At 43.0% G+C, this 13,749-nt stretch overlaps 1 protein-coding gene across 1 annotated transcript in view; it reads right to left on the bottom strand.

Moving 5' to 3' along the window:
• The window catches only part of foxo3b (forkhead box O3b), a 52,051-nt gene extending 39,425 nt beyond the window's left edge, over positions 1–12,626 (bottom strand). The window contains exons 1-2 of the mRNA XM_060914142.1: positions 12,112–12,626; positions 11,362–11,990 (exon numbers count right to left, since the gene is read on the bottom strand). Of these exons, the coding sequence (XP_060770125.1) occupies positions 11,362–11,886 (525 nt within the window). The 5' untranslated portion in view covers positions 11,887–11,990; positions 12,112–12,626. The remainder of the gene's footprint in view (positions 1–11,361; positions 11,991–12,111) is intronic.
• Positions 12,627–13,749: the final 1,123 nt, after the last annotated feature.

Below are 13,749 nucleotides of genomic sequence, written 5' to 3'. Positions count from 1 at the left end.
TGGAACACCCAACTGTGTTGAAGTTTCAACTGTCTAGCTGTTGATTTGAGGTGAAGTTGAAGAATTTGGAGGTAGTCCTCCTTCTTCATTACTCCATCCAATTTGTGCAATGCACCAGTACCACTGGCAGCAAAACAGCCCCAGAGCATGATGCTACCATCACCATGCTTGATAGTTGGTACAGTGTTCTTAGGTTTGAAAGCCTCACCTTTACTCCTCCAAACATACCTCCTGTCATTGTGGCCAAATAGCTCAATCTTTGTCTCGCCTGACCATAAAACTTTTCTCCAGAAAGCATTTGGCTTGTCCATATGGGCAGCTGCAAATTTCAGTCAGTCAATCTTGAAGGTGTCGATTTTGGAGCAGGGGCTTCTTTCTTGGTTGGCACCCTCTCAGTCCATGCGGATGTAAAACTCGCTTCGCTGTGGACAGTGACGCTGGTGTTCCAGCAGTTTCCAGTTCATGGCAGGCTTGAGCCTTGGTGGTTCCTGGGTTGTTCCTGAACATCCTAACCAATTTCCTCTCATCTGAGGGTGACAGTTTGGGTCTTCTTCCAGACCTTGCCAGAGTGGTGGCACATCCAAATAACTTGTACTTACGTGCAATTGTTTGAACTGATGATCTTGGAATCTGCAGTTGTTTAGAAATGGCTCCAAGAGACCTTCCCAACTTGTGTAAATCTACAATTCTCCTTCTTAGATCTTCACTGAGTTCCTTGGACTTTCCCATGGTTCTGAGTATTGGCCAATCCAATGAGCACTGTCAAACAAATCCTTTTTATGCTGGCAAGGAGAAACTACCAGTTGTAGTCAATCATGATCACTAACAAGAAGTTAACAGGCCTTGGCCTTGTCAAGTTAAAAGACATTGTAGAACCTTCAGCACCACTTATTAACAGATTTAAGTGAATGTATGTATATATTTGAGCCTGTATGCATAATTTTGACCCTGTGTGGATTACAGAAAATCCAAAATAAATTCAAACTTGTCCATTCAATTCTTGTTTTCTGAAGTCATTAAAGACGTACGCTGTACAATCATTTCACCCTGGAAAAAGAAAAGCATTAACAGCCCCAAAGTGCCATGACATTCATGCCTACGATGAGTGTATGTAAACTTCTGACTGCAACTATATACATCACAGCAACTTTGACTGTCAAATTTCATACTTGCATGTGGCTGCTGTGAATAAAAAAGCCATTTGTTTAGTCACAGAACGGCGCCAGTCTGTAGGGGACAACTGAAAAGGAAGCGAAAAGGAATGTCGCAGGTCCCAGAAAAAGGGAGACAATTAGTAACATCTTTGATGAACACCAAGCTTAAAAAAGATGTCCCAGTTGACAAAACCCGGTGTAAAACAAAGCTGGGGAAAACAACACAAACACCATCTCTCTTTTACTAACAAACCCTGCTCGTTCCATTGTTCATTTGTCCAGCTCTGCTTAATTCAGCTCTTCCCTAGAAAGGGCACACTAGTTCTTTAAGCTGTCTAAGGTTATGAACTACGATTGAAGCCAAGGCCTTGTTTCAATCGTCCATTGTCCTGACTTAGGATCAGTGGAAATACTGTACATACTGTATATTCACATGCTATACATATATATGATATGCTGTCACTAAATGGAGGATTAGTAAACAAAGTACTAGGTACTAAAAAAAAGAGACTGAGATAAACTACTGTTGATTCTGTATAAAATAATGTCATAAAAACACCACCATTTTGCATTAGTCTAGCACAATGTTATAGGACTTTCCATTTGTACTGGGAAGTCGGGATTTCCGAGTTCCCAGTCAGAAATATCAACTGGAACGTCCCCTGAAGTTGGAGTTTCAACTCAGAAAGTCTGAGGAACCTCAACAACCCCAGCTTCAAAATCCATGATGGCTGCACCACACATCAACAGTAGTGAAGGCTGCAGTAATATAGTGTTTGTTCACACTTCAGTCTTATTTGTGTCTCATTAAATCAGTCGTACCCAATCCAGTACTGTCCAACTTCTGTCTATGGAAATGCTGCGATGGTGTTTGTATGTGCAAAATCATGAGTAATGTGTTGTTGTCAACTGGTATTGCTAACAATGGCTAGAACTGGTGTTGCTAATCGCTAGTGTTGTAGTCGAGTCACTAAACCTCGAGTCTGAGTCCAGTCTCGAGTCCCCAGTGTTCAAGTCCAAGTCATTAAAAAAAATTTCGAGTCAAGTCCGAGTCGAGTCCACTATTGAGCCGAGCCGAATCCGAGAACAAGACTCCAACTGCACCATTTGACGGTGGCTGTTTTAGCGCCATTAACATTAGTTTGTTCCTGAACATGACGTATGAACAGGTGGATGTGCTTCTCTTTGTCAGGGAGTGTGAAGTAATCTGTCAGAGATGGCTGGGAGACGGATGTAAGTGCAGAAGGTGTGTTTATTAATACAAGTGAAGACGGTAAACAATCCAGAACGGCAAGCAAAATCGTAAAACAGTGAACTAGGCAATAGGTCGAGCAAGGCACAAACAGGCTACCGTAGACTCGGCAGAATCAAACAAGGAAATAAGGCTCGGTAATGTGTCACCAACACAACTCAATACTTCGCAAAGTAAGTGTGTTTTCACAGTTTTTATATAGGCACGCTGTTTGCGTCTTAATCCCATGCAGGTGCAAGTCGTTTACAGTGTGCACGAGAGTCAATTTGGCGCACGCGCTGTCCGGAGTGTGCCCGAGAGTCTATCTGATGCACGCGCCAAGGCGCGCAGGTGTGACACTCTTACACGAAATTAGCATAAAAATTAATGTAGAAATAAATATCTTATGTCAAATTATTATGGCATGTTACAAAAAATAAAGAAAAAATCCGAGTCCTCGTCTCCAATTTACGAATCCGAATGCAGTTAGCGCACGAGTCTGAGTCCAAGTCAGAGTCATCAGTGCTCAAGTCCAAGTCAAGTCACAAGTCCTTAAAATTAGGGCATGAGTCAGACTTGAGTACTACAAGCCTGCTAATTGCTGCTATTGGTTTTCCAACCTCTTGTACGGGAACACGGTCAACTCAAGCGTGACGTCATTCCCAGCTCCGACTTCTGACTTCCAAAGTAAATGGAACACAGCATTAAGTATATAAATGTAACCAAAATACCTGGTCTCCACAATGACTGCTTGAGCAGTAATTATCCACATGATCCACTCAAACAGATGAATTAGAGTGTGTAAGCAAGGGATGTCTTTATTGTCTATTTCTTCATTTTTTCAAGACAGAGCTCTTTTTCTTTTTATCACCGCCAACTCTGTAAGGAGCTCCTGACACAGAATGTGAGCTTTATTGTAGTCAATTAATTTTTAATCAAGAGCAATTTAGCCTTTCCTGCTCAGCACCACTGCTATGGCAGACAGCCTTAATTAGAAAGGATAGGTCGTGAGGAAAACAAATTAAAGTTTTAAAAGCCTTGGGTCAGAGCATTTTGGTGACGAGCGTAACAAAGAGAGGGGGATTTGTCCAAGAAATCCAAAAGCGTTTGTTGCCTAGTGGACACCTCGAAATCTCAGAATATATATATAGCACATGATGGTTATTGCTTGTTGTCACGTCACATCAATATAGCAGCACCCAGACTATATAATTGTGCAAGCGAGCAGAGACGAGGCTCATGCATTGCACGATCTTGCACATGGAGGGACGTCGGATTCTGATTCATTAATTTCAGTAACTCGTTTTCCTGATCAGGGTGGTGTTGGATCTGGAGTACATACCGGAAACACTGGACATGAAGCGGGAATATGTCCTGAATGGGACACCAATCCATGTCCATCACAGCGCACCATGCACACACACACACACACACACACACACACTAGGCAAGTTATCTTAGCCAATACACCTACTGGGATGGTCGGATAAACCCCGGAGAGCCCAGAGGAACCCAGAAGGACACAAGGAGGACATTCAGAGAAAGGTGAATAGAGACAGTATAGACAATCACATCAAGAGTAACCTGAGCTCAGGATTGAACCAGGGACCGAGAAGCTGCACCATCGTGCCACCATGTGCGACTCAAAAATCCAGATTTTATTTAGGGAAACTAAAATACTCAACACTGCATGCATTTGTAATAGACTCCTACACACACACACACACACAAACCACCTGTGCTGATGCAAATTCTGAATTTGCACATATTTAATATTAAAGACAGTAAAGACCAGGGCAGGAATTTGGCCTTGTGCCCTTGGGATAAAATATCTGCCGTAAGGCCACAGTGGCCTTGATGCCCTGCGGTTTTGCGGTTTTGTAGTCCTCCTCGTGACTGCCGATAGGCTTTAACATCACCTGCGTCAATTGAGAAAAAAATACGTCTTTTGATGACATTCTAGATTCTTATTGGGCAACCAGGAGACTTAATCAAACGCATCCCCCGCCCACTTGTGTCCGTGTCTGAGACATTCAATTTTCACAGAAGGAGGGAAGAAGTTGACTGAGGTAAGACTGTGTGATAAATTAATGAACGAATAAGAGAGGAATTTCAACATATAGGGCTTAAGTTTGTTACCGTTAAATAAGCATTGCTTGTACAGTAACGTTATGTCGTTACAACGTTGACCCACTTTTAACGTGCCGAGTACCGACTGTAGCCGCTAACAAATGCTAATTAGCTTGCTGTCAAGTTTTTCCTTTGTCGAGCTTTAAGCATAAAGTCATGGATGTTACTACTGCTTGTTCCTGCCGTAATATGATACGTGATATGTGCTGTTGTCTGTTCATAGCCACTTTTTTAATCTATGCAGTTAGCATTGTTTTGTTACTAGTATTGTATGTTTCTTTTTGCTGTTTAACTGAAGTGTAACTGCTGCCATCTTGACGAGATCACCATCGCAAGAGAATTTATCTCATTGTTTTTGGCATCATTACAACATTAACATTTACTTTTATTCATTTTCATGTACATTCTAGTATATGTTCCATTTACAGTCAAACATTTTGATGAACTCCAGGCTCAATTTTGATTAATCAAAAATCCGCGTAGTAGTACAGTCTGAAGATGCTCTTGCACATTCGGTGTCAATTGAACAAAAATTATGGGAGGATATAGGTTTAATAAGTTTTACAATTTTTGAAGTGAGTGATGGATTGATAAGTTTAGATGTGTTCAATATTTTCTTATCTTCAGACATAATAGTGTAGGAGATGTTTCTTTACCTGCTTGATAGTTTCGACTGAGACTCCAATCTTCCTCAGAAGAGTCATTAGTCCTTAAATTAAATTCATTATAGACGTGAACTTAAAATCATTGTTTTATTTTATGGCCTTGGTGCCCTGGCTTTTGGCCTTCGTGCCCTCAAAAAATTGACAGCACAAAAGGCCAAGTGGCCTTGCCCCTAAAATGATGAAATTCCAGGCCTGGTAAAGACAGAAAATTTTCAAGCTTCACTGACATGGAAACATTGGTGGCTTGATAAAAACATGATGTAATCAATTATTTCAAACAAAGGAGTGTGCTTTTCAGTCTCTCTGTGAGTGTGTGTGTTCATCTGGCACATTTTTAACTCTCGTTTTGTTACACCTGCTCTGAATATTTGCAGTCGTAATGGATGGAGACACGTTTATACGTTTTGGAAAACTGCACAAGATTTGTTTCAACATTCGGATAGAAATAGATCTGTACTCTTGTAGCCCGGTCACCCTAAGCTCTGTGGGTTACCATGGCAACACATGACCATGTGAAAAACCTATGACTATCGTGCTGGCTGACAAAACACCCTCGCTTACCTTTTTTCTTTCCACAAACACACACACATAAATGCGTTGTGGTAGCAGTGCCAGCCAGAGAGGCGCCCACACCACCTCACCCTCTCATGAACTTACACCACACATGGGCAACCATAGCAACAAGCCACCAATCACATGATGCTACAAAAGAACACATTATTTACTTATGAGCACATATGAATCATGAATCAGCGCTACAGACATGATATGAGACAGAGCGCTTGTACTTATCCAGTCGTTACCCACATTTTTTTTTTGGTTGGGGAAAAAATAGGACTGAGCGCTGTCTTTTAGTAAAGGAGGCAAAAGAAATCTGGCATTGACACCAGTCCAGGAAACAGTCCACAGACACAAATGCAAGTCATGCAAGCCAGCTCTGTGTTCCCAGCATCACGTGTTATAAACTCCCTCCGATCTCTGGACAGTCGCCCAAAGCACCCGATACACACATGATGAAACATGCATCTGTTTACAGATGAACAAAAGAACCTGAAAAGCGAGTGAACAATGTACATCTCTTCAAGAATACATCATTTGGCATTGGAATTCTCAATCTGTTGCTACTATTCCAAAAGTGTGTGTGACAAATTATTTAAAAGAGTCCCAACTGGCATAGCTCCGCATTTTTTTTTTTTCATGGACTGGGAGTTTATGAGCACTGCATTCTTACCTATACTGACCATCCTACCCCATCCCCCTCTTCTCCAACTGCACCAGATCCCACCAGAACAAAGGACAGTCCATCGTGACACTAGATATGCTCGTTTAGATGCACCATAACAGGGGCTTCATTTTTCTTTATACATGCAACCAAGAGACTAAAAACCATCTCCCAGTTCATGCAGGTTAAACCAGACCTGTCAGAGGATGTGTACAAAATGATATCCACCCATACACACCCTCAGAGCTAGAGCTCCTCACACACCTCAAATGCACGAGATCATTTGCCTACCTCCTTTTTTTCTTTAATTAGTCTACGTTTCATTTGACATGCTGGCACTGTGCCAGATCTTCAGCAATAGCTCGAGGAAACGACACGCACACAGGACACCCAGGTTTTTCGCTCAGACAATAACAGAGAACAAAAGCTATCTGAAGCAAGGTGTGTGTATGTACGGCACGATAAAAAGCATATAGGGTGGTTTGTGTTCTCCAATATGGCCTGACTACCGTATACTGAAAGGATGCCCTCGACTGCTTCACATAACCCTTAATGCCTGATTATCTGTGTTGGAAATTCACGGTCGGGTCATACCAAAGACCATCATAAAAATGGTACCTACTACCATCTGGCAAGGCACGCTGCAATACAGATGTGCATGGGGAGTTAAACTCTCGTGGTTACCAGAGGACTAGTCCCCCACTGTAACCCTAGCTATGTAATAGGCGAGAGGCCGAGGGCTATGGAAACGGAGATCGGCGCCGCCCGATGCGCCACCATACAGGTTGGGCCTGGTTAGTACTTGAGTGGGAGACTGCCTAGGAATACCAGGTACTGTAAGGCGTGGGAAGGACTTTAACTTTTTTAACTTTAATCTGTGTTGGAAGACAACACGTGGTTTTAAACAAAACTGTCCTGAAGGCACTAAGGTATAGACTCATGCTTGTCTACATAAAGCCTTCTTTGACATGTGTACATGTGAAGAATGTTGACTCTGGATTTCTCTGCATGCTTTCCATGTACTGCTTTTATCATCGCAGGAATTTGTGAGGTTAAAGCTGCACTTAACACTTTACATTCCAGTAGTTATCAAGAAAACATTCTCTAAAGCGTCTATGGATATATCTCCAGTGATTATATTCAAGAACAAGTCATATACCTACAACGCTAACAATACCTGAAGCTAAAGATACATCGTTACTATCTTTGCACATGCCGAAATCTGAGGAATCTGGTTACACGTGATAAGCGCAGACTTCACCACACAGCAAAGATTGTAATGACGTGTGGCACTTTTGCTAATATGTCAAGTCAAGTTTATTTCGATAGCGCTTTTAACAACAGACGTTGTCGCAAAGCAGCTTTACAGAATTTGAATGACTTTAAACACGAGCTAATTTTATCCCTAATCTATCCCCAATGAGCAAGCCTGCGGCGACGGTGGCAAGGAAAAACTCCCTCAGACGACATGAGGAAGAAACCTCGAGAGGAACCAGACTCAAAAGGGAACATTTGGGCGACAACAGACAACATGACTATAACATTAACAGTTTTAACATGAAGTCAGTTCGTTGATGTTATAAACTCTTCATTGAAGGAAACTTGAGTGCAAAACTGTTCATTACAACTGCAGTCCTAAAGTTAGCAAGTCAATATGTGTTGTTTTCACTCCAAATCTTAGCAACGGTCAGATACAAATCCTTGCCTGCTCATCCAACCTCACTGGTTCTAACCCACTCTGACTAAATATATCAAAAATTTCACCAGTGACAGTGTATCTTCTAGTTCCTGAGATTTGGCGCATCAGACACTTCAATGTAGATCCAATGTACATTCTTCATACTTTCACTGGAGATTTCGCTGAAATTAGCCTCTTTATCAGATTCAAAACAAAAGTACAGACTTCACGCCTGAAAAAAGTAACTTGCTACGAACAACTCTGAAAGTCATTCAAGATAAGAAATGGTTAAATATGCAGCGCCAGTCAAAGTTTGGACACACTGACTAATTCATTTCATAGGTTTTTCTGTGGGCGGCACGGTGGTGTAGTGGTTAGCGCTGTCGCCTCACAGCAAGAAGGTCCGGGTTCGAGCCCCGTGGCCGGCGAGGGCCTTTCTGTGTGGAGTTTGCATGTTCTCCCCGTGTCCGCGTGGGTTTCCTCCGGGTGCTCCGGTTTCCCCCACAGTCCAAAGACATGCAGGTTAGGTTAACTGGCAACTCTAAATTGACCGTAGGTGTGAATGTGAGTGTGAATGGTTGTCTGTGTCTATGTGTCAGCTCTGTGATGACCTGGCGACTTGTCCAGGGTGTACCCCGCCTTTCGCCCGTAGTCAGCTGGGATAGGCTCCAGCTTGCCTGTGACCCTGTAGAACAGGATAAAGCGGCTACAGATAATGAGATGAGAAAAAAAGTGTAAAAAAAAAAACAAGCAAACAAAATACGTTTCATATTTTAGATTCTTCAGAGTAGTCAGCGTTTACCTTGATGACGCTTTGCAGACTATTGGCATTATTTTAACCAGCTTCATGAGGGAGTCACCTGGAATGCTTTTCAATTTACAGGAGTGTCTCGTCAAAAGTTAATGAGTGCAATTTCTTGCCTTTTCAATGCGTTTTGGATCAAACAGTAAGCAATAAATATACAGTAAATGTCCCTATTCCACAACTGTAGTTATCCATTTTATGTCAAGAACTGATGAACTAAGTAAAGAGAAACGACATCCATCATTACTTTAAGACATGAAGTGACTTTTAATGAATAAAAATAAAGAAAAAACCCCACTGAATTAATAAAAAGTATGTCCAAACTTTTCACTGGTACTGTCTGTAAATTACATAGACTCATCACCTGTACTGAAGTAAATCGAGTTTTTTTTTTTTTTTGATGTAACAGAATTTTGAAGGTGCATGAACGAGGTTGTGAGTCAGATCTAATCTGTAATCTTACTTTATTCTATCCACATTCACTGGATATGAGCAATCGTGTGCTCTGATTGGCTACTCTACTACTAGGCTATCAGCTCATATACCATGAGTAGAGAAAAACAAAATGGCGGCGTGCATCAAGTCAGATATATCAAATTGTTATCAAGTATTTTAAAGAAACAGAAACAGCTAAAAGAATATAGTTTTTTTCCCCTCCCCAATATCTCCTGTTCCACACTCCAGCCCAATCAGTGAGGTAATGCACCTTTAATTTGGTTTGCCAACCACCAAAAACCCTAAAAGAGAAGATGAAGACAATAGCGGAGTGTGTTGCTGAACCAACCGAGGACGAAATAAAAGGTCTACTAAAAACAAAACCCAAAAAATACACACACACACACACACAAAAGAAGCAAAATATGGAATAAAAGTATTTGATGGTAAGAACGTATCTTTTTTTATTTTTCAAGAATTATTATTATCATAGCATTTTTCACAAATCGCTACTGTCATTTCGCCAGTTTGTTTACATTCTAAGCGGAAATTATTTTGTCGGGCGTTTTGTATAAAGTTTTTATTTATCGAATTTGCAGAAAAAAAAACAATAATAAAGATGTTCTGCTTCTCAAAATCCAGTGAATGTGGATAAAATAAAACAGTTTTCCACTCAATCTCATCATACATGCTTGATTTCATGGAATAACTGTTAATTAGCTAATCAATAAACTAGCAGTCATTGCCAAATTCCGTTATCAGTTATGTGTGAGACGTTCTCCGCTGCTGACTTCTGTTAAAGTATGTGTAAAGTGAGTGTATGTATGTGTGCAGAATAACATGTGAGCACAACCTTCAGTGCAACATGCCCAGGCAGGTTTTCTGTAAACTAGCCATGTTGCAGAAACAGGTATCAAGCCACAGGGGTTTTTTTTTCTTAAAATTTCATACGTATTCTTGACATACAAGGTTAAACTCTCCACCAGATGCCAATAAACATGTCACACAATGTGTATCTCTCAGAATTGATTCTTGGAGAATTATGATCATGGTATGGTCAGGGCAGGATAATAACTTGCTTGCTTTTTTTTTCTTCCCAGGTCTATAGCCTATGTCATGCAAGCCACAACACCCAATAGTCTCTGAAAGAAGAAGAAACCTTTATTTGTCACATGCACACTTCAAGCACAGTGAAATTCATCCTCTGCATTTAACCCAGAGCAGTGTGCAGCCATACACAGAGCCTGGGGAGCAGTCACAGGGTTAGGTACCTTGCTCAAGGGCACCTCAGCCCAGGGGAAACCGGAGCACCCGGAGCAAACCCATGCAGACATGGGGAGAACATGCAAACGCCGCTGGGCTCAAACCCGGAACCTTCTTGCTGCGAGGCGACTGCGCTAACCAGTACACCACCGTGCCGCCCTGAGACAGACTTGTGTGTGTTTACCGTTTACAGTGGCGCTTAATCTCTTAAATGATGGACACTTAGGAATTCTGTCACTCTACAGAAGCTCATTTGCTCATCATTACACTGATCTGTGTGCAGACGCGCAGCTTGTGAACAGGCAAGGCAGGCAACTGCTTGGGGCCCCTTGGTCCAGGGGCCCCCTGAGAGTCGGGGCCCGAGGGCTTATTTATTTTGTTTTTTATTGTTCGTTGGAATTTTAAAAACTTTGGTTTCATACATTTTTCGCTGGTGTCAACATATCGGTGATGAACACTGGTCAGAAGGGCCCCCTGGAAATGTTTGCTTGGGGCCACAACAGACTCTAGAATCGCCTGTGTGTGTGCTTACATGTAAAGATGTCAGAGTACTTATCACGCACCCGTTTAAAAAAAATGCTTCGACCAACAAGTTGAGCAAAAATTTAAACCTATGAACAGCCTCAATGTTTTGTTTACATATGATGTCATGTGCATCGAGTCACGCGTGGCGCGCGCGCGCGCGCCCGCCCGCCAGAACATGTGTTCCTTTTGTTGTTATTTTGGCAATCGGGACCTTAGCACGAGCGTGTCCGGTATAAACTGAGTGCCCACGTACCTTCCAGCCTGCGGAACTGTTGCTGTCTCCTTTGTCTTTGAAGTAGGGGACATTTCTGACCATCCAGTCATAGATCTGGGACAGAGTCAGTCTTTTGTCCTGTGTGCTCTCTATGGCTTTTGTGATAAGATCTGCGTAGGACAGGTTACCCCAGGCGTTCCTGCGAGATGAGGACTTGCGTGGGGTTTGTTGCTGCTGTTGCTGCTGCTGCTGCACCGCCTGTCCATTCGGCTCAGCAGCGCGCGCTTTAGTCTCAACCTGGGGCTGCGAACCTGCCTGATCCTGATCCTGATCTCCACTCGAGCTCAGCCCATCGGGCCTGCCGTCGTGTCCGTTCACGCTCACAACCATCGCACTCTCCTCCTCATCATCCTCTTCCTCCGGGATGATGTACGTATCATTGGGTTCTGGTTTCGCCAAGCTGGACTCCGGCAGGGGCCAAGTGCATGACCTCGGCCGCTTCTGAGGCTCAAAGTCCGGGTCTATGGCCACGTCCAGAGGATCGGGGGATGCTGTCTGAGCCATCGAGACGTCTGAACCTGTAGACTATCGCTGCACGGTGCGAGTTTACACGACGCGTAGTGGCGCGCTGTCACAGTGGCGTGCCATGAAGAACGCGTCCCAACAACCTGCAGAGAGCATCGACACAAAACACACCTGCATTAGGATACACGTGCTTCCAGCAGAACTGTACACTTTAATATCACAGCATGGGTATTATATTATTAAAGTCTCGCCACACACACACACCATTCACCGGGACCTGTTCAGATCCCACAACCTTCCCAGCCGAACAAACCCGCACTCCGTTCCTGCGGCGCGCACTGATGTAATGCAGCTGGATCTCTCACGCGCACTTCGCCAGTGGCCAGGGATAGAACGCAACAACGTCACTAAAACCATCCCATTCGGTCAAATCCCCATGCGCTCTCAAGAGGAACACGATTAGAATTGTTTAAAGAAGAATAAAATAAAACAGCGTCAGATGAAGAAATCTAGATGATCACTGCTGGTATTAGTCATTAGGCTCTTCTTCTTCTTTTTACTCTAAGCCTCACAAAACAGAAAGACAGGGAGAAAAGTAGGGACAACACTTTATAGGTCTCGATCTGCAAAAAAAAAACAACAACCCAGTGCTCTTGTTCTCGAACTGTAAATCAGACACACAAACCCGTCCTCCTACAGCACCCTACTATACAAGCCCCTCGACAACTTATACAAAGGACTGACTGCAGAGAGACAGAAAGAGAGAGAGAGATAGAGAACGATTAAACCCGTCATCCGCCCCCTCCTTCTCTTCCCCGCGTGTAGGATCGCCTTTTAAAGGGCCATGGTACATGAAGTACACCAAGCACTCACATGAGGGCATGTTTAGACAAGCCTCAGACTGCCAAATATAGTGCAAGTTGCATGAAAATGAAGATCATGTGTGTTGACACATCTGATTGCTTTTTCACGTTATGGTCACATCCTGTATTTGGATCATCTCGTCTCATCTCATCTCATTATCTCTAGCCGCTTTATCCTTCCACAGGGTCGCAGGCAAGCTGGAGCCTATCCCAGCTGACTACGGGCGAAAGGCGGGGTACACCCTGGACAAGTCGCCAGGTCATCACAGGGCTGACACATAGACACAGACAACCATTCACACCTACGGTCAATTTAGAGTCACCAGTTAACCTAACCTGCATGTCTTTGGACTGTGGGGGAAACCGGAGCACCCGGAGGAAACCCACGCGGACACGGGGAGAACATGCAAACTCCGCACAGAAAGGCCCTCGCCGGCCACGGGGCTCGAACCCGGACCTTCTTGCTGTGAGGCGACAGCGCTAACCACTACACCACCGTGCCGCCGTATTTGGATCAATCCAAACTAACTAACTGCATGCTAACACTGTACAGCATTTCAGGGTTTTTTTGTTGTTTAAAGTTACAACATAAACTACCGTTCAAAAGTTTGGGGTCACCCAGACAATTTTGTGTTTTCCATGAAAAGTCACACTTTTATTTCCCACCATAAGTTGTAAAATGAATAGAAAATATAGTCAAGACATTTTTCTGGCCATTTTGAGCATTTAATCAACCCCACAAATGTGATGCTCCAGAAACTCAATCTGCTCAAAGGAAGGTCAGTTTTATAGCTTCTCTAAAGAGCTCAACTGTTTTCAGCTGTGCTAACATGATTGTACAAGGGTTTTCTAATCATCCATTAGCCTTCTGAGGCAATGAGCAAACACATTGTACCATTAGAACACTGGAGTGAGAGTTGCTGGAAATGGGCCTCTATACACCTATGGAGATATTGCACCAAAAACCACACATTTGCAGCTAGAATAGTCATTTACCACATTAGCAATGTATAGCGTGTATTTCTGATTAGTTTAAAGT

This window comes from Neoarius graeffei, chromosome 2 (assembly GCF_027579695.1).
Source record: "Neoarius graeffei isolate fNeoGra1 chromosome 2, fNeoGra1.pri, whole genome shotgun sequence".
Classification (NCBI taxonomy): domain Eukaryota; kingdom Metazoa; phylum Chordata; class Actinopteri; order Siluriformes; family Ariidae; genus Neoarius; species Neoarius graeffei.
The sequence above is the reverse complement of the archived record's forward strand: the minus strand, read 5'-3'. Positions and strand labels throughout refer to the sequence as shown.